The sequence below is a fragment of the Crinia signifera genome, chromosome 1 (genome assembly GCF_055691185.1).
Source record: "Crinia signifera chromosome 1, ASM5569118v1, whole genome shotgun sequence".
Lineage (NCBI taxonomy): Eukaryota > Metazoa > Chordata > Amphibia > Anura > Myobatrachidae > Crinia > Crinia signifera.
In genome coordinates, this window is record NC_139217.1 from 430,404,100 (window position 1) to 430,428,405 (window position 24,306).

At 44.7% G+C, this 24,306-nt stretch overlaps 1 protein-coding gene across 6 annotated transcripts in view; it reads left to right on the forward strand.

Annotated features, from left to right (window-relative positions):
• MAST4 (microtubule associated serine/threonine kinase family member 4) overlaps nucleotides 1-24,306 on the forward strand; it is a 510,888-nt gene that overhangs the window by 212,574 nt on the left and 274,008 nt on the right. Inside the window, exon 1 of one of the 6 annotated variants that reach the window (XM_083152470.1) lies at nucleotides 14,061-14,217. The exons of 4 other annotated variants lie outside the window; for them this stretch is intronic. In XM_083152470.1, coding sequence (XP_083008596.1) covers nucleotides 14,179-14,217 — 39 coding nt within the window. In that variant the 5' untranslated portion in view covers nucleotides 14,061-14,178. Of the gene's footprint in view, nucleotides 1-14,060; nucleotides 14,218-24,306 lie in introns of those variants that run through there. One more of the 6 variants, XM_083152505.1, reaches the window with a different exon arrangement.

Below are 24,306 nucleotides of genomic sequence, written 5' to 3' on the forward strand. Positions count from 1 at the left end.
ATTGGTTACTGCAGGAATTGTCATTGTCCTCCCGCACTTAAGTTGGCAGGCTGAAGGCCAAACAGTGACATAAAAAATATAAAGGCCCACACAGTGACCTAGTACGCCTCACAGATCAAGGCCAAATAATGACAGGCTACTTAAAATCATTATACACTATTTATCCGTGATGCCAATTACACATTACGCCGCACACTGTGATGACAATTACACATTACGCTGCACACTGTGATGAGAATTACATATTAGTGACAGCTATGCCCCCACAGCACCACACATATATTCTCCCACAGTGCCACACATATGCCTCCACAGTGCCAGCTATGCCCCCACAGTGCCACACACATATCCCCCCACAGTACCACACATATATGCCCCCAGAGCACCACACATATATGCCCCCACAGTGACAGCTATGCTCCCACAGTGCCACACATATATTCCCCCACAGTGCCCCAAATATGCCCCCACAGCACCACACATATATGCCCCCACAGTGCCAGCTATGCCCCCACAGTGCCAGAAGCAGCACAAATCACTGTCTCACTCGCCCCCGGCTGCCATCGCCTCTGCCGTTGCTGTTGTTGCTGCTGCTGCTTCTTCTTTTTCTTCCATGGGGAGGGGAGCGCATTGTGTACCTGAGCTATCAGCCATTCATATCTCGCGGCAGGGGCGGATTGGCCCACTGGGAAACCGGGCTGTTTCCCAGTGGGCCGGCATATTTGTAGTGTAAAAGGGCCGCCCTCCCTCCTTAACAGGGCCGGCCGCGGCATCTCTGTGCATTTTGCCCTGTTTAAAGATGGCCAAGGCCAGCCTCGAGTTGTGCCATAGTCAAAATGGCCGCGGGAGGGCTGTTGCGCATGCGCGGGTGCACGCAGCTCCTCCCGCGGTTCAGCCTTGCCTGTCCGCTCGCTCTGCCGCCTTTCTGTTCATCCACCAGCCGACACGCCAATCCATCTATCCGCCAACCCTCGGATGCGCTGTGGGTGTTGCTGCGGCTGCCGCCGGGGCTCTCTGCCCCTAAGAAAAATGGCTGCTGGTTGAGAAAGAGGGCTGCTGCGCCTGCCCAGCAGCAGCAGCTCCTCCTCCCATAGTACTTTGCGGGGTCATTTCAACTCCAGGAGCTGCCTGAGTGTCACAACACTGTGCCTGTGAAATTTTCCAAAAGTTCAGCAGTGGACCAAGGCCCAGCCCAGCACTAGCACTGTATATAGTAAGTGCATACAGTACATCAATGCATGTGTGTGTACTGTGTGTGTGTGTATGTATGTATGTATGTATGTGTATGTATATATATATATATATATATATATATGTGTATTTATAGAATGCTATACTTGAGAGAGAGAGAGTATACTCTCTCTCAAGTATAGTCAACTCTCTCTTCTCTCTATATATATATCTATATAGATAGATAGAGTTATTCCACTATTTACAGTATTGCTTCTGCATGCTGAATATTGCAGTAATGGCCAGGAGCTCAGACCTGTTGTATGTGAGGGCTGCCATCTCTCTCTCTTTCTGTGTATGTGTATACATATGAATATATATACACTGCGAGATGCCAGCACCCACTTTAATCACCAATTGCTGCCGCAGTGTCCAATGGATACTGCACCCATCGGACTTGTTGCAAAATAATGTCACACGAACACTGCCATTTTAAGCGACGTTTCGGGACTTTTTATTGTCCCGTTCTCAGTTTGTAAGTTTAGCCTGAGGACGGAACAATAAAAAGTCCCGAAACGTCGCTTGAAATGGCTGTGTTCGTGTGACATTATTTTGCAACAAGTCCGACGAGAGAGAGAGAGACACACACACACTCTCAGTGATCCTCAGTGAACCACACAATAGCCTTCACATGAGAAAAAACACACACACACACACAGGCCCCATATGAAAATACAGATGTGTCATACATATATATATATATATATATATATATATATATATATATATATATATATATATTTTGCAGGGAGGGGGGCTGGGGACATAGCCAGCAGCTCAGAGAGCCACTAGCCATGCCCCCACAGCGGCAAAATTTGGCCGTGGCCTCGTTGAAATAGGCCACACCCCCATATCGATAGACCACGCCTGTGCACTATTATCCCCATTGTCTCCCTAAATACATTAAAAAAAATCTAAATTGCAGAATGCTATGAGAAAGCCAGAAATATACCTTCAGTACTATGATTTATGGCAGCTTAGCATCTTGCCATTATCATGAAGATGATTTGTCTAGTTGTATGTGTACCGTAGGCTTGGAGCTGTAACGCCACATCCCCCATTGTTAAAAGGGGAACCTGCTTACTGAGCACCATGTACCATATCTCCAATCCTTTGGTCCATAGACTCTGGACCCTCGTGTGTCACAGGTACGCCTGCCTGAAAAGAGGGCATGGCATCGGACAGGAGGCATTGTATCCTCATGGCATGATACTGTTTTCTGCATTATAAAGGGCATGCCCTGCGCTCCCTGAGTATCAGGACAACCCCTGGTACATTCCTACGCTGTAAACACTCAGGGTATATGGCTTCATTTGAATGATCAGAAATAATCAATGGTTTATGGCGACGTTGAAAAGTGTTGCCATCGATGGGGGAGAACAGATCGTTTCCCACCGTCGATGTTCAGCTTAAACGAATGCTTTTTCCCCAAGGTGCCTGGGACACTAAGCATAGCTCTGCCCCTGATACCCATGAAGCCCCGCCCTGTATTTTGATTGGCCCACAGACCGACCAATCAAAGAAAATTGATGACCATCGATGTGTGAAAACATTGATGGTCATCCATTGAATAGTCTACGTGACATTGTGGTGCATGAGAAGGACAGCAGGAGAGTGTCCAAATAATGGCCCTGTCTCGCTATAATTGGGACAGTTGGGAGGTAGGATGTGAAGTGCCTGCTGCACATGAGCCCATCTGGCTGTTAATATGCCTTTGGCCAAAGTACTGTATAAATCCCTTCAAGCTATATTGCATAAATACTTACCATGTCATAATATTCAAGAGAGAAGCATTGAAGTCATTACTGATGGCTTTCACTTTCATTTTGGAAGCTAATTACAAATCATCTGTGTTGAGAAGCGGCTGATCTAAGAGGTTGGTAGAAATGTAATCACAGGCACAACATGTAGAGCACAGGCACAGTGACTGTTCCTGTCGGCGTTCTCTGATCGGCAGATTGCTATGCACCAGCAGTAATATATTTTTTTAATAAATCACTTTTAAATGAAATGTGTCGCCATAATCATTATTCACATTGAGACGCAAATCGGGTTTTACAGCAAAACAAGTCATGTCGAAGAGGGAAGGTCCCAACTTTACTTTGCCACTTCCCCACTTTTATGTCATAGATTTGTAGTCTATAAATAAAGCTTAGACATCGCACTAGATTGTTAGCTCTCCGTACTTGTTTTCTAGACAGCATTTATTGTCTTCCTTGTTTGTCCTGGTTGTATGCATGCTTAGTGTTTCCGACTCTCTGCTGCTACAGAGCGCTGCGATGCCTTAAGAATCAACAACAATCCTTATTTATTCTGCTGTGTGTTGTGGCAGGAGTAGGGCTGGGAACAGCGAGTGCCAAATTCCGTGTGCTGGGTATAATGTGTTGGTGATTTAATTTTTTTATTTTACAAAGGTGATTTTTAGGTTCTATGCTAATATACTTGTGTTATCTTGCTTGCCATTTTATTAATGAGCAAGACAACCACAGCCCCAACTTTATAGCTACATTGTGTAGTAAGTCTCTGTAGTTTATTTGCATATTTCCATATTTACTTAGCTTAGAAGTGTGTTTGTTTTCTTTCGAATTTCTACTGTAGCCCAGTGATGGCTAACCTTGACACTCCAGCTGTTGTTGAACTACACATCCCAGCATGTTTTGCTACAGTTTTACTATTTGGCCATGCTAAAACTGATGCAGGGCATGCTGGAATGTGTAGTTCAACAACAGCTTGAGTGTCAAGGTTAGCCATCACTGTTCTAGCCTTTGGCGAAAGCTTTTCCAGTGCTGAAATGAGCATTTGGGCAATATCCGTAGAGCAGTGTTTTGCATCCTGCTGTTATCGATGTACAGTAGGAGCAAGTTTAATCGGTACTTGTTTCCTAGCACGGCCACAATCGTTGGGATCGTGTACCTTTAAGTTAAGGTACACGATCCCAACGATGGACCCGATTTCCTTTGCAATCAGGTCCATTTTGCCGGCAAAGGTAAAAAATCGGTGGCATCGTGTCGGTCGGGACCATTAACATTGGTCCGAACGCGACCGACGCGATGCCCCCGATTTTGCCATAGGCTTCAATGTTAAAATATTTTTTAACATTGAAATCGTGAGCATCGCGTCGGTCTTGTGCCATTATAATGGCACAAGATGAGATGGACTTGATTAAGTCCATCTCACATTGAAAAAAATTTGAAATGGGACAATATGACCCATTTCACATTATATATGGCCCCGTCGTCACCCCACGATAGACGCCATCCCGAAGCGTGGCGAGCACAGCGAGCCCGCGAGGGGCGGCGGTGCGTGTCCTCCGACCTTTTCATTCCCCTACTATCCACGTCGGCGTGGAGTTGAGAATATATAGTGTGGCGAGCGCAGCGAGCCACCAAGCCCGAAGCGTGGCGAGCGGACGCGTATACCTGTGAAGTTATACGCGTCCCCTCGCGGGGCTCGCTGCGCTCGCCACGCTTCGGGCTCGGTGGCTCACTGCGTTCGCCACACTATATATTCTCAATTCCACGCCGACGTGGATAGTAGGGGAATGAAAAGGTCGGAGGATGCGCACCGCCGCCCCTCGCGGGCTCGCTGCGCTCGCCACGCTTCGGGTTGGCGTCTATCGTGGGGTGGGGTTTACGTTGTAAATTTTGGGGGTCTAGGGAATATTTTACATTGAATCCAATGTAAAATCGGGTCCCAGGGACCCTATTCACATTTGATTCAATCAAAAAATCGGGTCGGTCGCGTCGATCGCATTGCATGCGACCAAATCGCATGTGATGCGATCGACGTGATTTTTCCGACACGTCCACCCCGATGTAAATCGGTGTGGCCGTGCTAGGAAACAAGTACCGTTTCATCTTTACTCCTTTGGCCATGGCTAGCCATGGCTATTCTATTGTTCTCAGCTGCAATACGTATTGTATTGCAGCTGAGAACAATAGAATAGCCATGGCTAGCCATGACCAAAGGAGCAAAGCTGAAACTTGCTCCTACTGTACTGTGTAAAACCTATTTAAGCTCTGTTTACATATCTGCATTAATATACAGTAGGTTGGCCACCACATTGATTGTTGCAGCACTGAGCTGGATTACCGAGTTTTCTGGATTATCGGTGGTACCTTCTGTAAAGCAGAGAGCCCCCCCCCCCCAGGGTGTCCTCCGCAGTACCAATCTCCCAGTTTGTCTCGGGCTTGCAGAGTATCTAAGCTCCCGCAACATGTTTCAGTACCCGCAGCGCAACCCCTTCCCCGCAACACAACCCCCCTGCCTCCCACCACCCTTCCACTGCCTCTCTAAACCAGGGCTGGGCAATTACGGCCCTCCAGATGTTGAGGAACTACACATCCCAGCATGCCTTTCATCAGTTTCAGCATGGCCACATAGCAAAACTAATGCAAAGCATCCTGGGATGTGTAGTTAATCAACATCTGGAGGGCCGCAATTGCCCAGCCCTGCTCTAAACTTCCCACTACCCTAGTAAGTACTTCTAAGCCCTCTCACAGTCCCTTCTACAGTGGGCTGCCCGGCTGTTTTCAGACTCATGCTGGCTCAAGAGCCAAGAGCTTGCGGTCCGGCAGCCAGTCAGGAGCGGCACTAGTGGCTCCTGTATGGCTGCCGGACCACGAGCATCGATAGGCTCACGAGCCAGCACAAAATTTCAAAATAGTCAGCGACCTGCTCTGAGTGTGTATACAGCTGGGCAGCCCACCACACTCTGCCAGGCTTTCACAGCTTTCAATTCTGCCTGGCTGACAGCTGTCCTCTTTACCCCAATGCTTTAACTTATCGTCTTCAAACTTTGCACACTGCCTTATCATCTTATGGGACAGTCTAAGTTTGAAGATGGGTTTAAGTGGACAACCCCTTAAGGGGCTGTTATAAGGGTCCATGCTATTTCTGTTGTTTTCATGCATTGTGACTATGACTTTCTGAATACAACCAGCACCGCTGAAAGGAGCAGCCGGACCTGGTGAAAAAGGGGCATAGTAAAAAATGAGCAGGGGGTGCAGCCTCACAGGCTGCTGCTGGCTCTTTTCCCCACTCAACATACAGCACTGAACAGCTGGTTCTGAGCATGGGAGAAACGCTGTGCTGCTGCGGCAGCCTCTGCTCTCTACTACCACTGCCCGGTCTCTGCAGTGGGTGAGTAGGACACGGGACCCGGGCCCAGGTAAAAAAAGTACCCCCCCTCTCAACGGCACTGAATAGAACACAGTAAACAGACTCTCTTAAGTGGACCATTAAGCCTTGAGTGGTGGGTTTTCCTGGGGCAGGACAAACCTATCAGGGCAGGTTTGTCCTTCCCCAGAAATACTCGCCAAAGAAGGAGCAGCACGAAGGGCTGAACCTCCCCGAACGCAGCCCTGATCCTCCCTGAGTGGGCGTGGGGGGGGGGGGGGGGGTGGATTTAGTGACATGGGGGATGGAATGTACATAGATAAAATGAGTATATCTTCCAGGTTGCCCGGATCTCAACCTCCTCTTTACAAGTGCCTTAAATTTGGACAACAAGAGCATTGGTATATAATATGATCATTAGAGCTGCCACCACATCATGCAGTGTAAGGGACAGATGCAGATGTCTAGTGTACCAGCTTCTTAAAGCACACTTACTGTGTGTGTGGCTCTGACCCCTCAAACATAAAAATAGCAATATACCAGAGAGTAGCTGCTAGGAGGAAGAGACAGGAGCCTTACCATGAAGTGGGAGATTGTGAGTACTGTTTTTTTATGTTTCTGTATTTATTATATGTTTATACATTTCTTGACCACTTATCGTATTTAAATATTTGAAACAGCCTATACTATAGGTCATCTGTACTACTTAATAGTAATACTGTATTTTCAGGGCTGTCATTGCTCCCCCAAACTCCCGTACTTACTCCAATGCGCTGCAGAGTGGGAGATTGTGGATTACATTTGGAAACCCCCCTTTTGTGAAGTAGGTCTATTACACAAACCCAATCCTGTGACATACAGTGCACCAGTTAGCCAGACTGTAACAATATAATGTGCTCACTTGAACATTATCAGGATATAGGTCCTTTTCCAGAGACAAAACCTTGTAGGTACAGCATAAAGCTGGCCATACACTAGAACAATATAGTGTTCGAATGCACAATTTTGACGGGTCGTGCATTCGATTGTATGGTATATCGGTTCAATACGCGGTAACACGGGCTGAGAGGTTGATCCTTAGATCATACATGCTGCACGTCTGATCAGTCGTGATTGGATGCAGACCGTGAGTTGGTTTTTGCACATGGTATCAGTTGTTCGATTGATCGTACGTCCGGCCTCATTTGACTGGCAGTTTCCCGCACACTCCCACCCTGCCTCCTCTGGTGCCTGAGGATAGCACCATGGATCATAAAAGCATTAACACATTGTGTGACAAAAATGGTCCAAATCGTCAGTCCAGGGCTGCCGGGGAGTTCAATGGGCAATAATAGAAAAAGATCTTGGCTAGCTAAAGGGCTCACAGAAAGTACTTCGGTGCAGCCAAAGCCTAAAATCGGTTCCCTTTCCTTGCTGTGCGTGCTTGCATTCCTTGATTAACAAGTTATTATTTCATTTTGTTTATGGATGAAAAGCTTATGGGTACAGAGAGGGAGAATACTTAAAATTCATTCTGTGGTCACACTGAATTGCAATAAGATGAGAATGAGCACTGCGAACAAGCAGAGACGGACTGTGAAATTGCATGTGATTGAAATCATACTTTGACTCTCATTGGCTACAACAAAGATTAAGTTATCTCCCAGCCTATGTTTTTTTTTTTTTTTTTGGGGGGGGGGGGGGGGGGGGGATTCTTTCTCTTAAATTCTTATATCAACAGACACACTCACGCCAAAAACAGCAAAGGCCATTTTCCATCAGCAAACACAGTTGCCCAGTCCCCAAGGCTGTAGATCTTAGTTAAATGCACAATTCAAGAATTAACTTTGGCCCTTATTCTGGTTGGTGCGGTAATATCCGCGTGCGTTCGTGCCGCTGATGTTTTGTGTCTGCGCATGTGCAGAGGCGTCTCTGCGCATGTGTGAGCGGGACGCACGGCCACATTCCGCATGAAATGTGTACACTACGAACAGGGGGTGGAGAGGGGTGTGAAGGGCTGTTTGGCCTCATTACCATATGTTTACACCCCGCGTTTCATGGGCGTTCTCATGCAAACGCTGGGCGTACGTATGGTAATGCGGCCGTGACTCACGTGTGGGGGGCGGACATATGACGTTGCCGGATGTCAGCTGCCCGCCCAGATCCCTGCTTTTGCACGGAGAAATGCCCGTGTGGTCTGAGGTTGCGGGAGCTGCCTGGCCATTCGGTCCTGCATTCGATGGTCTGCGACCATCGAATGATGGGGGAGGTTCCTTGAGATGGAGGAGGTGTATTCTTGAGAAATACACGTGCGGTCCGTTCGGACAGCTTCTTACCGCGTACGGACGGAGTTGGCGATCCGTATGGAAGGCGGGGTTTAGGACACACGGTGCCGGCCGCATATTCGGATCCGGCCGCACCGATCAGAATAAGGGCCCTTGTCTGCAATGCAAGTCAGCAGGCCAGTGCTAGAAGAAACAGGCAGTCCTTAGTGAGCTTATAAACTCTGGAAAACTGTACATGCTCAGCAGAAGGAGGAGGGGGGGGGGGGGGGGTGGTATGTTTGAGATTCAGAATGCAAACCGAAGAAAAAAAATCTTTCACAATTGAAAACACTGGATTTTTATGGCAGTCTTTCTATAGGCTGTTAGCCAAGTGCTATAGCACCTGTAATTATTTGTTTAGCTTGCAGGTGGTTTTGTATGTAAGCTGTGTGGTTGCACAGCTGCAAAGTGTCCCTGGAAACTATTTAAACCTTTTGGCGAGTACAGTGTATTATATACAAATACTGCCCTACTACTGTATATATTACAACTGCACTGTACGATAAATGGTTTGAATGGATGAGTTCTGCATCGCCACTTGGTGGTCGTAAATGTTACTGCAGCTTTTTTTTGTTTTAGTCATATGAACAATATTAATCGGCCAGTGGGATTTAATCCTACTGTAAACATGTCCGATGCAGTATGTTTTGTCTGAGTTTCCTTTCAAAGCTCCAATATAAAAAAACTGTCTGCATTAGAGATCAGTCATCTGTTATGGTGCAAAATGGATCAAAATAAAAATACCTGCAGTGTCTCGTTCAAACCAATTCCTGCCTTTTGCTTTCCTGATTTCACCTTTTTGTTGGAACTCTGCTTAGATATGGGTTTATTGAGCAGGAGGACCACACAAGCAAAAATGTATGTTCACAATTATATCTAAAAACCCGTATAACCTCTATCAAGTGAAAACGTTTTTTCTTATTATGTAGCAGTGTGAAATCTACACTCATATTAATGTTTCTGCATAGGAAACACTGTTTCTGCTAAGACTATAAATGATCCATATTATTTTTAATATTATTCATAGATTAACTGTTTTGTGTGTGTGTGTGTGTATTTATTTATTAATTAACAGTTTCTTATATAGCGCATACATATTCTGCGGCGCTGTACAGAGAATATTTTGTACATTCACATCAGTCCCTGCCCAGTGGAGCTTACAATCTATATTCCCTACCACATGTACACACACACAGACATTCTAGGGTTAATTTTGTTGGAAGCCAATTAACCTATCTGTATATTTTTGGATTGTGGCAGGAAACTGGAGTACCCGGAGGAAACCCACGCAAGCACGGGGAGAACACACAAACTCTGCACAGTTAGGGCCATGGTGGGGATCAAACCCATGACCTCAGTGCTGTGAGGCAGTAATGCCTCACAGTAATGTGTATGTATATGTGTGTGTATATATACATACATACACACACACACACAACAGTTAATCTATGAATAATATTAAAATTAATATGGATCATTTATAGTCCATATATAGACTATAGTTATAGTATGTGTGTGTGTGTATGTATGTGTATATATGTATATATATATATATATATATATATATATATAGCTAGATTCTCACAAAGAGACGCAAGCACTCTCCACTCTATCAAAGAATGATACTTTTTGATAAAAAATAAAGTCGTTTTAATTTTCAACAAAACATGTCAGGTAAATCCCGATTTCACCATAACCCCGACGTTTCGGTCCTTAAGAACATGGACCTTTATCAAGGAGCGTTTAGTGGTGAATAAAGGTGATGACAGGAAGCTTCAGGAGCAACAAGTGTACACCAGCATAGGTGCAGTCATTCTTTGATAAAGTGGAGAGTGCTTGCGTCTTTGTGAGAATCTAGCTACATATTGGAGAACGGATTCCTGTCTGTACTCCTTCGCATGCACCCCACAGCTGATCTATCACCCACAGTGTGAGTGGGGTCTTTCCTTGGAGTATGTGTATATATATATATATATATATATATATATATATATATATATATATATATATATATATACAAATATACAATGTTTTTCCATATTTCGTATTCAGTATATTAAGTGTACGCACACACAATATTCCTGTTCTACATTAGAGGCTAGGACGCTTCCCTGCACCTCCTGCTATGTGCATATTAATTGCCATTATTAATAATTTATTTTATTTTTTTAATCCAAAACCAGTTTGCACTCAGATATTTGCTTACTCTACATGATTGCATCCATGTTTTCTTTTAGAAATGAAATCCCAGAAATAATTGCTCTAGTGGTATTTATAGGACTGTATTTGCAGACGGGCTGGCCCATCGCTGGGAAGGGCACATTTTTAATTTAAAGGGCAGAATTTGGTACACAAGGTGATTTTACAGCTTTGTGGCATGACTTGCGCGGCGCAACAGAGCACATCATAAGTGTATGATGTTGTGCAGAGCCATCCTAACAGCATTGTAGGCCTTGGGCAAATCAATTCCCTAGGGTGTCTGCTCACCCTTTCACTGGAACAAAAATGACAACACGCCTCTCCTGTAGTCCTGTGCCATCTCTCACCAAACTTCCATACAGTGAATCTCTGCAGTCTGGTTGGTGAATAGCTCTGGCCATCCACCAATCAGCAAGCTAACAGCCAGGCTGGAAGGGTGATAGGAAATGCAGTCTTGCTGCTCTGATTGTGTGACCACACCTGCCCTTGCGCAAAAGTCCCTGGCAGCTGGAAAGTGTGCCTATACGTTAAGATGCCCCTGATGTTGCGCAGAGAGGACAGGGTGATCATCTCTGGGAAGTGCAGCACTGCCTATAGCATCCTGAGGATAGATCGGGTGGCACTGAGGCAGTGATACAGTATCATTGCTGCAGGGTCTCATTCCAGGCACCTTGTTAGCCAGAAGCAAGGGCTATGGGACAGCAACAGTGTGACTCTCTATGTGAGTCCACCCCTAGTTCCGACCCTGGTGGGAACCAATGTATGGTATAAGTAATACTTATACATTTCACCTTCAGCACCCATATTCACATTCAATCCCCCACAATTCTCCCCACATGCCATCAGACCACTCTTTACCCTTTAAATGCTCATAAGCCAACCCCACATGACATTAGACCACCATATATATCGACTTTTTAAAGCCATTCAAAGCACCTTACATGCCCCTTCAATCCCCTCAAAGCACCCCAGATGCCCCAACTTACCAATGCACTGCCTCTCAGACCACCCCACATATCCCATTATTGCTCCACAAAGTAATGTCTCCAAAGCACCTGCTAACAGTAGACCTCTTTGACGTGTTCCCTGTGCTGCACCTGCACAGATGTGATGGGTAACAGAAATGCACATCATTGTGGGCATGATCAGATCTGACGATACAGAGCAGCCTCGCGTGAATACTATGTAGGGCTATATTCCACTTTCTGTACATCTTAAGCCCCATACATACTAGGCAATACTGTGAACAATATCATTTAGAAAGCGGCTTCTGGACGATATGACTCACAATATTGTATAGTGTGGATAGTCAATATCATTATGGATGTGGGCTTCCATGCGTCATTAACGAAGATAGATGATACAATTCGGTGTTTACAGAGGCTAATATGGTTAACCATATCGACCGCAGGCCCGACGTGTAGTGTTCAGACATATTGGGCCTGATGCATTTTTGATTGCAAGTTGTCCATAATTGCACCCACTTTGCGTAAGCTGAACATAAAAGTATATATCCATCTGCAGTTCTGTAGACACGCCACCTTAATGGACTAAACATGAAAGTGGTCACAGGCTGATCTAACTTAGCAATTGTTTTTAATTATTTACCTCTTGATATATGAATAAATGGGGGGGCCGGAAGACTGCCCAACAGTCAGGATTCCAACAGTCAGTACTCCAACATCAGAATTCCGACTGTTTAAATGCCCGACAGTCAGGATCCTGACTAACTGTGGCTATTCACCCTTATGGGGGTCCATGACCCCCATAGAGGGAGAATAGAACCTGTGGCGAGCCACCAAGCCCGCAAGGGGCTTCTTTGCACTCACCCCCCTGTCCGGAGCACCGGCAGTCAGGATTCCGATGTCGGGATACTGACCGTCGGTATCCGGATTGTCAGACCTCCATACCACACCCGAATAAATGGGCTACGTTTACACTATACATAGCTTCTATATGTAATACAAAATAGCTGACTGATTGCCTACAATTAGTTTTTTTTTTTTATTTAAACTTTATTTTGAGCAAATTAGTCTGATTGCATCGGTGCGTGACTTCCTGTCAAACAGTCTGATCACAGTCTGAAAATCAGACTCTGCACCCATACTGCTGACCATGGGCAATACTATTGGTGCAATCTGCAGGATAGATTCCAATAGCAGGACCGAACTCATGGCTTTGTTGGGGACAATAACTGACAATGATCTGACTTGCAAATAAGCAATACAAATGATGCCTGCAGCACACTTTACCTATACAATTAACTTGCTACTGAAATGAATGACATGTAGTGTGTTACATTTCTATTTAAAGTTAAAGAAATCTGTTGGTTAAATGAGATATATATATATATATATATATATATATATATATATATATATATATATATATATATTGTATGTTTTAGAAGCTTACCGCTTGATAGGGTGATATAAAACTATTGACATTATTCACTCCAATCCTATACTACAGTATAACAGTTTTGTAATTGATGGACAAAAATGGAGTCGAAATGTACCAACATCATTGTGTATACTATGTTCTTGTGATTGAAAAAACTGTAATAAAAAGATTAAAAAAAAAAAAAAAAGTTAAAATCTGCCGGGTGCTCTCTCGCCCCTCTCCTGTACTCCTTGCCCACAAACTGCTGAAAGTTAAGTGGGCACATTACAGCACACATTGCCATAACTTTCATATGGTCTGCAGAAAGGCGTTCATTCCTTAGCTAAGCCCCCCGCAGGGTATACATTGCAGTTGTGATTTCCCTGAAAGCGAATTGCATGTGGCTTGGAAGCGAAGACTGTTGCATTGTGTTTCCTTTGGCACAGGGAAGATTAGCCAGACTTGGTTGCAATGCTTCCCTGGCCAGCTGTGCCCCAGTTTCTCATCAGCCCAGTCATCTGCCTTCTCCTCTGAGGTGTCATTGCTGATTTACTTAGATGCTTTGACCTTCCAGCAGCCCCACCAAGTGCTTGACCTGCAGCAGTTAGCTGTCAGCACAGGATGCCAGCAGTATTGTTCTGCACATAACAATACACTCAGGATTTCCTCTAATAGCAGCTCCAGCCTGAATGGATGCGAGAGGTGCTGGGAGCCCACTTGCTACACACTGTACTGCATGCATTCATGATCTCTGAAGTTGCTGGAGTGAACAGCCAAAGCCTGCCCAGCTGACAGCCCCTCTCCAATCAGATAAGCTGTGATGTAAGTGTTTAGCAGCTGCTAGGATCTGAATTAGTGTGAAGAAGTCTAAGGTACACTGTACTCCTCACACACACACCATGGGCAGGCTCTTGTGGGAGAACTAGCAGGAGCTGCGAGCTGAGCGATGGATGAGTCCAGTATCCTGCGGAGGAGAGGGCTGCAGGTAGGTGTCTGAGACCTTGTTTATTCTGCTACTCCCAAAGTTCCTGCTGCTTCCATTCAGTGTCCCTGGCTGACTGACTGTGAGAGCAGGGATTCTGCAATGATCAGGCTGCATGTGCTGTGCCTTATACACCACTCTGTGTGTACTAGATCTACCATTAGGATGTTCTGCATGTACTCTGTGTATATACTGTAGCCTGTCTTTAGCTTATACAATATATCATTTAACTTAGATTACTTAACTTTTTGATAATGATACATATTTAAAGGGAGGGGGTGGTGCCTTAAAATCCTTCTGTCTGACCTTTTATTGTTAATTGTACAGTAATGCTACCCCTGTATTTTACCTGTTGGAGTCCTGCCTGCACCCCTACTGCCCTGTAAGTAATTATATATGAGGGGACTGGAGGCTTGTTTTGCAGACTTTGCTGATTCTGGCTATTTCAGGAGGTGAAAGTTATCAATGGTCAGTTCTAGACCAGGAGGAGAGCTTCTAGCCAGGGAGATGCATAGGGGGAGATGTGCAGACTACAGTGATGTACTGTATACAGTACACTGCCGTCCATCCATCTAATAAGCCATAGAGATGGGAGTAGTGTGTCTGTTCTGTATCAGCTGTTAGCTGCTTTTCTTCCTGCTATTGTCCCCCCTGAGGAATGGATCACACGTACAGTACTGTATATCAGGGACGTGCAGTCAGGGGAGGCAGGGGAGGCAGTGCCTCACCTGTCATAAATGATAAAAAAAAAATACAAAGATATTTAACACACATATAGTGTGCAATAAATATCTTATTTGTATTTTTTTTATATAATTTATGTGGTGGGACACTGTGGGGAGGCTGGGAGGCATCGGGACCTGTGCCTCCTGCTGACAATGTAAAATTGCCAGCAGCGGGGGGGGCGGATCTAAGGACGGGCACAAAAAGTGGCTGAAAATCCCATTAGAAACCAATGGGGAAGCGGCACATACACATCTGCCTCAGTGACAGGGCTGTCACTGAGACAGATGTGATAGGACAGCAAATACAGGCTGTCATACACTGACAGCCTGTATCCGCTCTCAGAGCCAGCCCTATCTGCCGGGATCAGAGCGTACAGCAGCAGCTGGACCAGCCGGGGGACACTAAGTACCAGACACCCCCTCCCCAGAAGCTGTTACCTTCAAGGGTCGGGCACTGGCAGCGGGCATCTGCGGTGGCAGGTATCGGCGCAGTCAGCAGGCAGCACGGCGGTAGTGGGCGGCGGGAGCGGGACTCGTTCACAGCGCAGGGGCCAGGACGGTAGTGTTCCTTGTGCTTGTGCTGTGTGCATAGGTTCCCGCTGTGCACAAGCGGGCACCTTCCTATCCTACCTGCCTCTCTACTGCTAACATCCTGATCCTGACTGCACTATTAACTCTGCGAATTATACCGGCAATTATATTCAATCCAGCAGCGGTCTTTTTTCCCTCCCCCCTCAAAAGCGGCTATCACAGACTATCACCCTCACGCTGTGCGAGAGTGATTAGAGCACCCGGTGCAAGCGGCACCAAACAGATTGACATCCTCTCGCCGCTGCAGTGACCAGAGCGCCCGACACTGACAGCTCTTACAGATGGTCATCCTCCACGCTGGCGCCTGAGTGACCAGAGCACCCGGCGTAAGCGGTCAGGCTTCCAGAGACTCCGGTGTCGACAGCAGCTAACTACATCTGCTGCTACACCCGGCGTCTGGCTACAGACGCGCACAAGCCTGAACAGCCCTGCGTTACAACTGACGGCTGCTCTGGACATCCAGAGTCTTTCCCTGCAAATACGGGCATCCACACCAAGAGATTTCACCTGATTAAGTATTGGTCCGTGAGTGTGGTCCTGGCTGGGGGGTGGCTGCTGGTACACACAGACCGCCCGGCCCCAGATGTCTGCTTTATCTTCCAGCCTCAGACTCCTGGGGCCGGCCTGTGTGCTAGCAGCTTGGGGGAGCACAGCATCGGGTGCATACCTCACTGTGCCTTACTTCCAGCACACACACACATATATATATATATATATATATATATATATATATGTATACATACATATGTATATATATATATGTATACATACATATATATATATATATGTATACATATATATATATATATATATATATATATATATATATATATATATACTTGGTATCAATCAATCAGAGCCTCACCAGTGACTGACCTCACCGCACGTCACTGCTGTATATGCAGCATTTATGGCAGATGTGCTGATTTGTTTATTGGGAAAAGTTTGAATGATCTGATCCTGTATCCTGCAATGCAATAAGCTTGTGCTCCTGTCTGTGTATCTGTCACCTATTGTAACTGAAGTCCTACAACAAACCCATCTCCTCCTGTAGTGTCAGAATACAGAGCTGGGCAGGGGGAACAATACCACTCTGTCACAGACAGCAGCACAATGTACAGTACACTGCCCATTCAGTGGTGTCAACTGTTTTGCAAGTGTTTTAGAGCATCGGAGGTTGTGCTTGAAACAATGTGTGTGCCAGACAGAAGACTTGTTTCATACACAACTGGGTGATGTCATTGAATTTCCTGGGAACTCAGCACATTGTTGCACATGTCAGAGATGTAAGTTCCCATCAGTCTGCCCTAAGTATGTGATCAGTCCTAGACCTGCTGAGCCTTTAGCATCTACTCAGAACACACAGGGGGGGGACTGTTACAGATACGGGCACCTTCCATTTACGCTCTAGCAGCTCAATGGGCTTCTGATTTTACACGCCCTCATTTTTACAATTTTATTTTGATAATATTTCATTATTTTTTTAGGTCCCAGCTTATTTCTTCCTCTCTCACGTCTCAGTGCCTTGTTACTCATCCTTTTGCTGTTTGTATAACAATACAGCCTTGTGTTTTGGGAAATTAGCTAATGTTCATATCACTGAGAGTCTGCCAAGTGACATCACCTGGTGAACATCAGCTGCCTAATGCTGGGTACACACCTACAGATTTATCTGTTCAATCTATTTAGTGGGAACAAAAATCTGGCAATGCATGGGAGCATATGAGACTCAACCATTTGTTCCTAAATGCTGGAAAACTATTTTTCAGTGTTTGGGAGCAATTAATTGATTTGTCATTTCCCCCATACATTTCCAGATGTTTGTTCCCACCAGGCAGATTGGAAAGGTAAATATTTTGTGTGTGTACCCAGTTTACTAGTAAAGGTGGCCATACACACGCAGATTTATCTTCAGATCTGGCTGGTTGGAACAAAAACATGGTTATGGGGATGAGAGCAAATGACAGTTGACCATTTGCTTGGAAATGCTGGAAACCTAACAAACTGTCACTCATCCATAACCATGTTTTCGTTCCAACCAGCCAGATCTGAAGATAAATCTTACTAGTGTATGGGCACCTTTAGATTTATCTTCAGATCTGGCTGGTTGGAACAAAACATGGTCATGGATGAGTGACAGTTTGGCAGTTTTCCAGCATTTCCAAGCAAATGGTCAACTTTTATTTTGTTCCAACCAGCCAGATCTGAAGATAAATCTGCATGTGTATGGCCACCTTAAGACTCTTGTAGAGTCACAGTGGCTTACATCTACTGTACATATACACCTAGAAAGAACAGTATGCATTGCATATATCTATTGATTCTGACTAGTAAGGGACTATACATATCATTTTTTTGTCACTATATGAAACCTTAGCTGGTCAGTTTACAAACACCTGTGAATATTGACAGTTGGCATTAGTAGTTTTACAAGCATATCCAGTATATTAAACCCTCCACAACCTTCTTGAAACTCTAATCTTTCCTTTTGCAACTCTAGCACAAACCACCCACATAACTGGGAATTTTTTTTTTTTTTTTAAATCTGACAATTCAAATGATTTCTTCTCCTTTGCTTATTGGCTGTTCATCAGGCATCCTGAGGGCCAGTGTTATACTGGGGTACGAAAGTCCCCATGGAGAAAGCAGTGTTCCACAATATGATGCACCATTGGTGGAGATGCTCAGCCCACAGAGGTTGTAACTAGTCTTCCCTCCAGTCCAATACACCAGACTTGTGTATGTGTAGGTGGCTGAGCCTTCGGGCAGTGAGGAGACCATTGGGGGTTGCCATGCAATGCTGGTGGGCTAGCCAGACATTGTGTTTGGCCATTCAAGTCTTTCCGCAACAACTATCATCATCAAAGAACCATGTTTCTTCAGTAAACATCATTAAAGGACCATTAAATCTAATCACATTGTGGACACTGTAATTGATGACTTGTGTGGCCTAGCAACATATATCGACATCTCCATGTCCCAGCTCAGTGGGCTTGCATGGCTTACACAAACATTTACAGGACTAATCAAAACTTTAATTATCGTCACCTTAAATAATATATATTTGCATTTGCAGGATGCTTCTGGAATTTTTTCACTATATTTCCAATGGCAATTTGAAAACCATTTGGAATTCACACCTTAATGCTTTTCCCACGTATTCCCAATTATATAAAGAAGAGTAATGAAGATGGATTTCTAAGAGATGTTTTTTTGTTGTTTACCATACTCTCTTGTACACTAGGGGGCATATTCAATTAGAAGTGTATACCAGTAAAATCCAGCGGTTCAGGGTTCTTTCTCTCTCTACTATATGGAAGAAGAGAAAATCAACTCCCCCCCCCCCCCCCCCTCACAGCCTCAGAGCAATTCTAAAACCCTTCAATTGTTATTTTAAGAAAAACTTGTAGGAACTTGATGCCTGCTCCAGAAACTCTTGGATTTGTACCTGTGACATGGTGATCGATTTGCTAGCACACAAATGTGGTTGGTGAACCATTGGCTTGGTGGAACCAGCACTAACTGGCACTGTGGGGAGTGCTGGGTCCCTGTCACTGAGGCACTTCTACTGTATTTGTGCCGCTTAGACAGTTTTTTAATGGGCTTTTACTACCTGCTGCTTGGCCCCGCCCACTGCCTTCCCCCTGCTTCTGATATTTGAATATTGACAGCTGGAGGCACTGCTCTTGGTGCCTCAAAACCAATATTTTTTAAAAAGGGGGAAAAAATATTTTAATAATATAAAGCATATACTTATGACACAAAATGTCCGTGTTTCCCAAGCTGTCACCTGGTATGTCCTACAAATGATCACTATCCCCACCAACAACACCCCTTCCTTGCCTCTCTCATGTATTTTGGTAGAACAAAGGTGGTAACCCAATTGGCCACGGTCTTACATTTCCAAGACCAGATTACATTTTTTATAGATCAGTCTGTGGCAGTGACGTCACAATAATGGTGCTGCACCCCAGTGTCCCTGTCGATGGGTGGCACCAAAATGCTGGCTGCTGCTTAGTGGCAAGAGCCTGGTGCTGCACTGTAACATTTGCAGCAACTGGCTCCTGTAAGTGTGTAAGAGCTGGCACTTGCAGCTAGAGCACTCCTGTGAGGCAGCATGGATACCCATAGTGGTAAAAACACGGGTCAGCCCATTCTGTAAGATCGCTCTCCCTGTAGATGAAGCCATGCTCCACCCATAGGTCACACCCCTTTTTCCCAGTGCTCGCCAGGTGTCAGAGTTGCTAGTGATGTCTCTGGTCTGTCCAAAGAATGTCCCTGTTTTGTATGGTTGAGCCAGGCCCAGTAAAATTTGTTCCATTTTATACAGTCAATTTAAGTATATTGAATTTTTTTCTTCTTTTATGGGTTATCAACTCATCTAGTAAAGATATCATGAATGGGGATGAGCAAAAATGTCTGCGTTATGATTCAAATAAACCCATACAGGAAATGTAACCAATGTCATGAGACCTGTAATTCGGTTACTCGTGCGGCCTACTAGCTGGCATCTTGTGCTTGGCCATGGGCATTTCTACAAAAACATGGGACCTGGTTGGAGTATCTCTATCATAAAATGATGGATTGTTCCCCGGAGGACTTGTATTAGTAAGCCTAATCAGGGGGTGACAGCCTTTTGGTTATTGGTGGCTTTAGTTTGCGAAGACCAGAAAATCTCGAACACTCTTACAGACCTTCTGACCTGCTGCATGAGAATTGGGAGGGAGCTCTAAAACCATTAGTTCAAAATAGGCCATTATGACCTTAAGTTGTCAGGATCACCACTCAATATTTTGTTAAAGATCAAATCTTATACAAATAGTATAGGAGACAATACCTTCTAGGTATAAGATGGGACTTTATGTCGTAATAGGCCTTTTGCACTACTTTAAATATATGTTCTTCTATTCATAGCCAAACTACCCCACCCTACCTACAGCAACTATGAGGACATATCTCAGGAACGGCACTTATCTCTGTTTCTGTCTATGGCTTCAATGACACCTTTATGTCTTTCTTTAAAACATACATAGTACATATGCCATGTCTTCATTTGGATTTACAATGATGTCAATTGCCAAAAAGGCATTGAAATTAATATAGAGGTAATACTGAGCCATTGACCCATTCATTTAACTATTTTCAAAGACAAAGTCTCCTTTAAAACAACATTGTCTTAAGGTGCCCATACACTGTACAATTGTGCTGTGCGATGTGATGCACGCTCCCACGGGCATCCCATCGCACAGCACATAAAGTCTCTGCAGCCTGTACTTTTTTAACTAGGTCCCGATTGCATCGCTTTGCACGCAATTTGCGATGCAAACTAGTTCAAAACACACAGGGATTATTGTACCATGTATGGGCACCTTTAGGAATTTATCTTTTGGTTTATTTAGAATTATTATTTAGAATTGTGTTATTCTCAGGTGTGTGTTGTACATTACACCCATGCCAGTAATGGTTGCAATGTCTGTATAAAAATAGCTGAGTTTTTCATGATTTGAGATACCCCAAAACTTGCATTGTTGGTTTTGTCCCTCCAGGCAGAAAAGTGTAAATGATACTCATTTTATCATTAACACATATGTACTAGTGCTGCAATTGGCCCCTCCGGGAGAGTGTGTAGCATCATTTGTCATTAGGGAGGAGCCAAGATTATGTAAATCTTTAAAATCACCTGCAGTCCAATAGGAAGCGAGCATGATTGTTAGTGGCCGGGCGGCTCACCTCCTGCTGCTGTTCTTCAGGTGCCGGGTGGAGGGGGAACGGTAGTAAGGTGCCTGGGAGGTGCTGCGCTCACATGCGCAGCAGCCCTCCCGCGCCCATTTTGATTTGGGGTGGAGCGTGGCCGGCCCCTTTTAATCAGTTTTGGGCCGGCCCACCGGGAAATGGCCCGGTTTCCCGGAGGGCCAATCCGCCCCTGGTATGGCCCAGTCTGTGTGATGTAACATGTTTTATTGAAATTTAATGGTAATTAAAGAAAAATCTATCTTTGCTGATTTGAGAATTATCATTATTTGTTATTTAACTGTGTTAAATAGTTTGTAGCAGAATTACTTCTATACTGTTGATATAGAATCCAGTTGACCTAGAGTATATCCTGTGAGTTTGTAAAAATAGTATGTCGGTCTTTGTTTCCCCTTCCTCATTAGCTACCCCGGATCTTGGCAGACAAGCAGAGGAATTTAGCTACCCGTGCGTTTGTGTGTTATTGTAACATCATGTAGCAGAAAATCGAATGCTTACAATGTGCTGTTATTCATATTGATGTGATGTCACTGGGTAGACAATGTCTAGGTTGACCGCTAATGGTTGATAGTTAATAGATCAACAGCTTCAAATGGTCGACATACCCAGGGTCGACATTGACAAAAGGTTGTCACGTGTATGGTGGACATGAAAAAGGTCAACAGGTTTTGTTTTTCAAAAAAATGTGGTCTTTCATACTTTTACTATACAATTGGGCATAGAGTGGGAATAAAAATCGTGTCGTGGGAGGGGACGTGCTAGACTTATACGGTGTCCATGCTGACACATGTCGATATAGACACTAAAAGCATGGACAACTCATGTCAACCTTATCTATGTCAACAGGCGTGTGTTGGCCTTTTGTCAATGTCGACTTTGAGTACAGTATGTCGACCATTTCAAGGTGTTGACCATGTTAGTTTTCGACCCTTGGCTTTCTCTTAATTATGACACAAAATGCTAACTGGCATCACACTTACAGCGCTGCTGCCACCTGCAGGCACTCCTGCTTCCTGATCGCACATGTGCAGTGTGGTCCAAGTAACTCTGTGTAAAGGTCCATACACACTGGGCAACTTTGAGCTGAAAGTCGCTCAAAAGAGGAGGTTTGAGCGGCTTTCAGCTCAAAGGCGACCAGTGTGTATGGCCCGGCGGTGAGCGTTGAGCGCTGCTGCGCGCTCCCGCAACATCACCGGGAAAGCCGCTCATCTGCTGTTTATACCAGCAGATGAGCGGCTTTCAGGACGGCTTTGCATAGCGCTCCGCTATGCAACGCCGTCCTTCGCCCTCAGTCGGCGCCGGGCAGGGGGAAAGCCGCTCAGTGTGTATGCACTGAGCGGCTTTCCCCGCAGCGATGAACGCTATCATCGCTGTCCATACATGCTGGGCATAGTCGCCCAGTGTGTATGGACCTTTAGCTGTTCTTAAAATGTGCATTACGATGGGTATACGCTGGGAGATATGTAAATCACCCTAATATATACTGGTAGGTGAATTAGCGCCTGACAAAAATTGGGGAATATAGATTTTAGCTCCACTATGGCAGGGACTGATGTGAATGCTCAAATATACTCTGTAAAGCGCAGAGGTATATGTGTGCGATAGAACTATGCAATACATTGCACCTATCCATATGTATCAATGCCTATTTCCTTATAGATTGTAAGCCTGTGAGCAGGGCCTTCCTACCTCTATAACTGTTTGTTATTACCTAGTTTTATTTGTGTATCCAATGGTAAAGCACAATGGAATTTGCTGCGCTATATAGGAAACTGCTGATAAATATAAATAAATAGTAATAAATAATAATAAAATATGTACTTAACAATATGGGTGATATCGATATCATTAACGTTGTTGTGTGCTTATCAGCCAGTGTGTACGGTCAAATTTTTAGCAACATGTGCAGCCGCTAGTCCCCCTGACCATCTCGTCAGCGTCACCTATACGAAGCGGGGGACAGGTGACATCACTGACCGACATTGGTCAGTGTGTATGCCCTATATCGATCTAGTTAACGATATTTGCTCCGGTGTGTACCCAGCATTTGTGGAGCCCAGTAACAATTGCATTGCTTCGTCTGCGAGTGATATAGGTTGCCCATCACTCTAGTGTGTACCCAGCCTGAGGGCCAGATGCACTAAGCTTCAAAAGTGATAAAATGGAGAGTGATAAACAGCCAGCCAATCAGCTCCTACCTGCCATGTCCCAGGCTGTGTTTGAAAAATGTCAGACAGGAGCTGATTGGTTGGCTGTGTATCGCTCTCTACATTTTATCACTTTTGAAGCTTAGTGCATCTGGCCTTTATTGCTTAGAAAACAGCTTTATTATACGTTTTCCTCTTAAAGTAAAATGTTGTTGGTGATCTCATCATCTTTAAGGTGTTTTAAACAACTTCCCTTATTCTCTTCCTCTGTGCTCCCATCCAAACCGTTGTCTTTACATGATGCAATTACCGCTCCTGAACTACCGCTGTTTTGTTTACAGAGGGGATGGACGGACTGACATCAGCATGATTATCTCTCATCCCTTCCCACAATTACTAATGATGTGAGCCCAGATACAGGCAACTGCATGCTAACGCACACATAGAAATAGCCATTTATTTATTTTTAATAAGCAAACTTAGCAGGTTTCCCTCTTTTTTTTTTTTTATGTCGCTGTTTTTCCCGCTGCACTTTTTTCTGTCAGATTCCAGTATTATGCGGGTCGTTACCCAGACTCCCATCCTATGAGAAGGCAGGTTACAGGATCGGAGTAGTAAGCCTAACACTTTATTCTGTCATAAGGTATTCACAGCCTCGCAGCCAGCACCATCCCACAGGACCAAAGGAATGAAGGATTATACTGTATTATACATGACGTGAGGAATTGTGGAGATGCAAATTGTTTCTTACTTGCCCCTAGTGGCCAGCAAAACATCCAGAGCTTCTGGTGTACTAGTATTAATATAGCCATTCATCTAACTTGCAGTCATCATAAATCTATAAGGCTAAGGGTCATTTATGCATACTTGTCTCATTT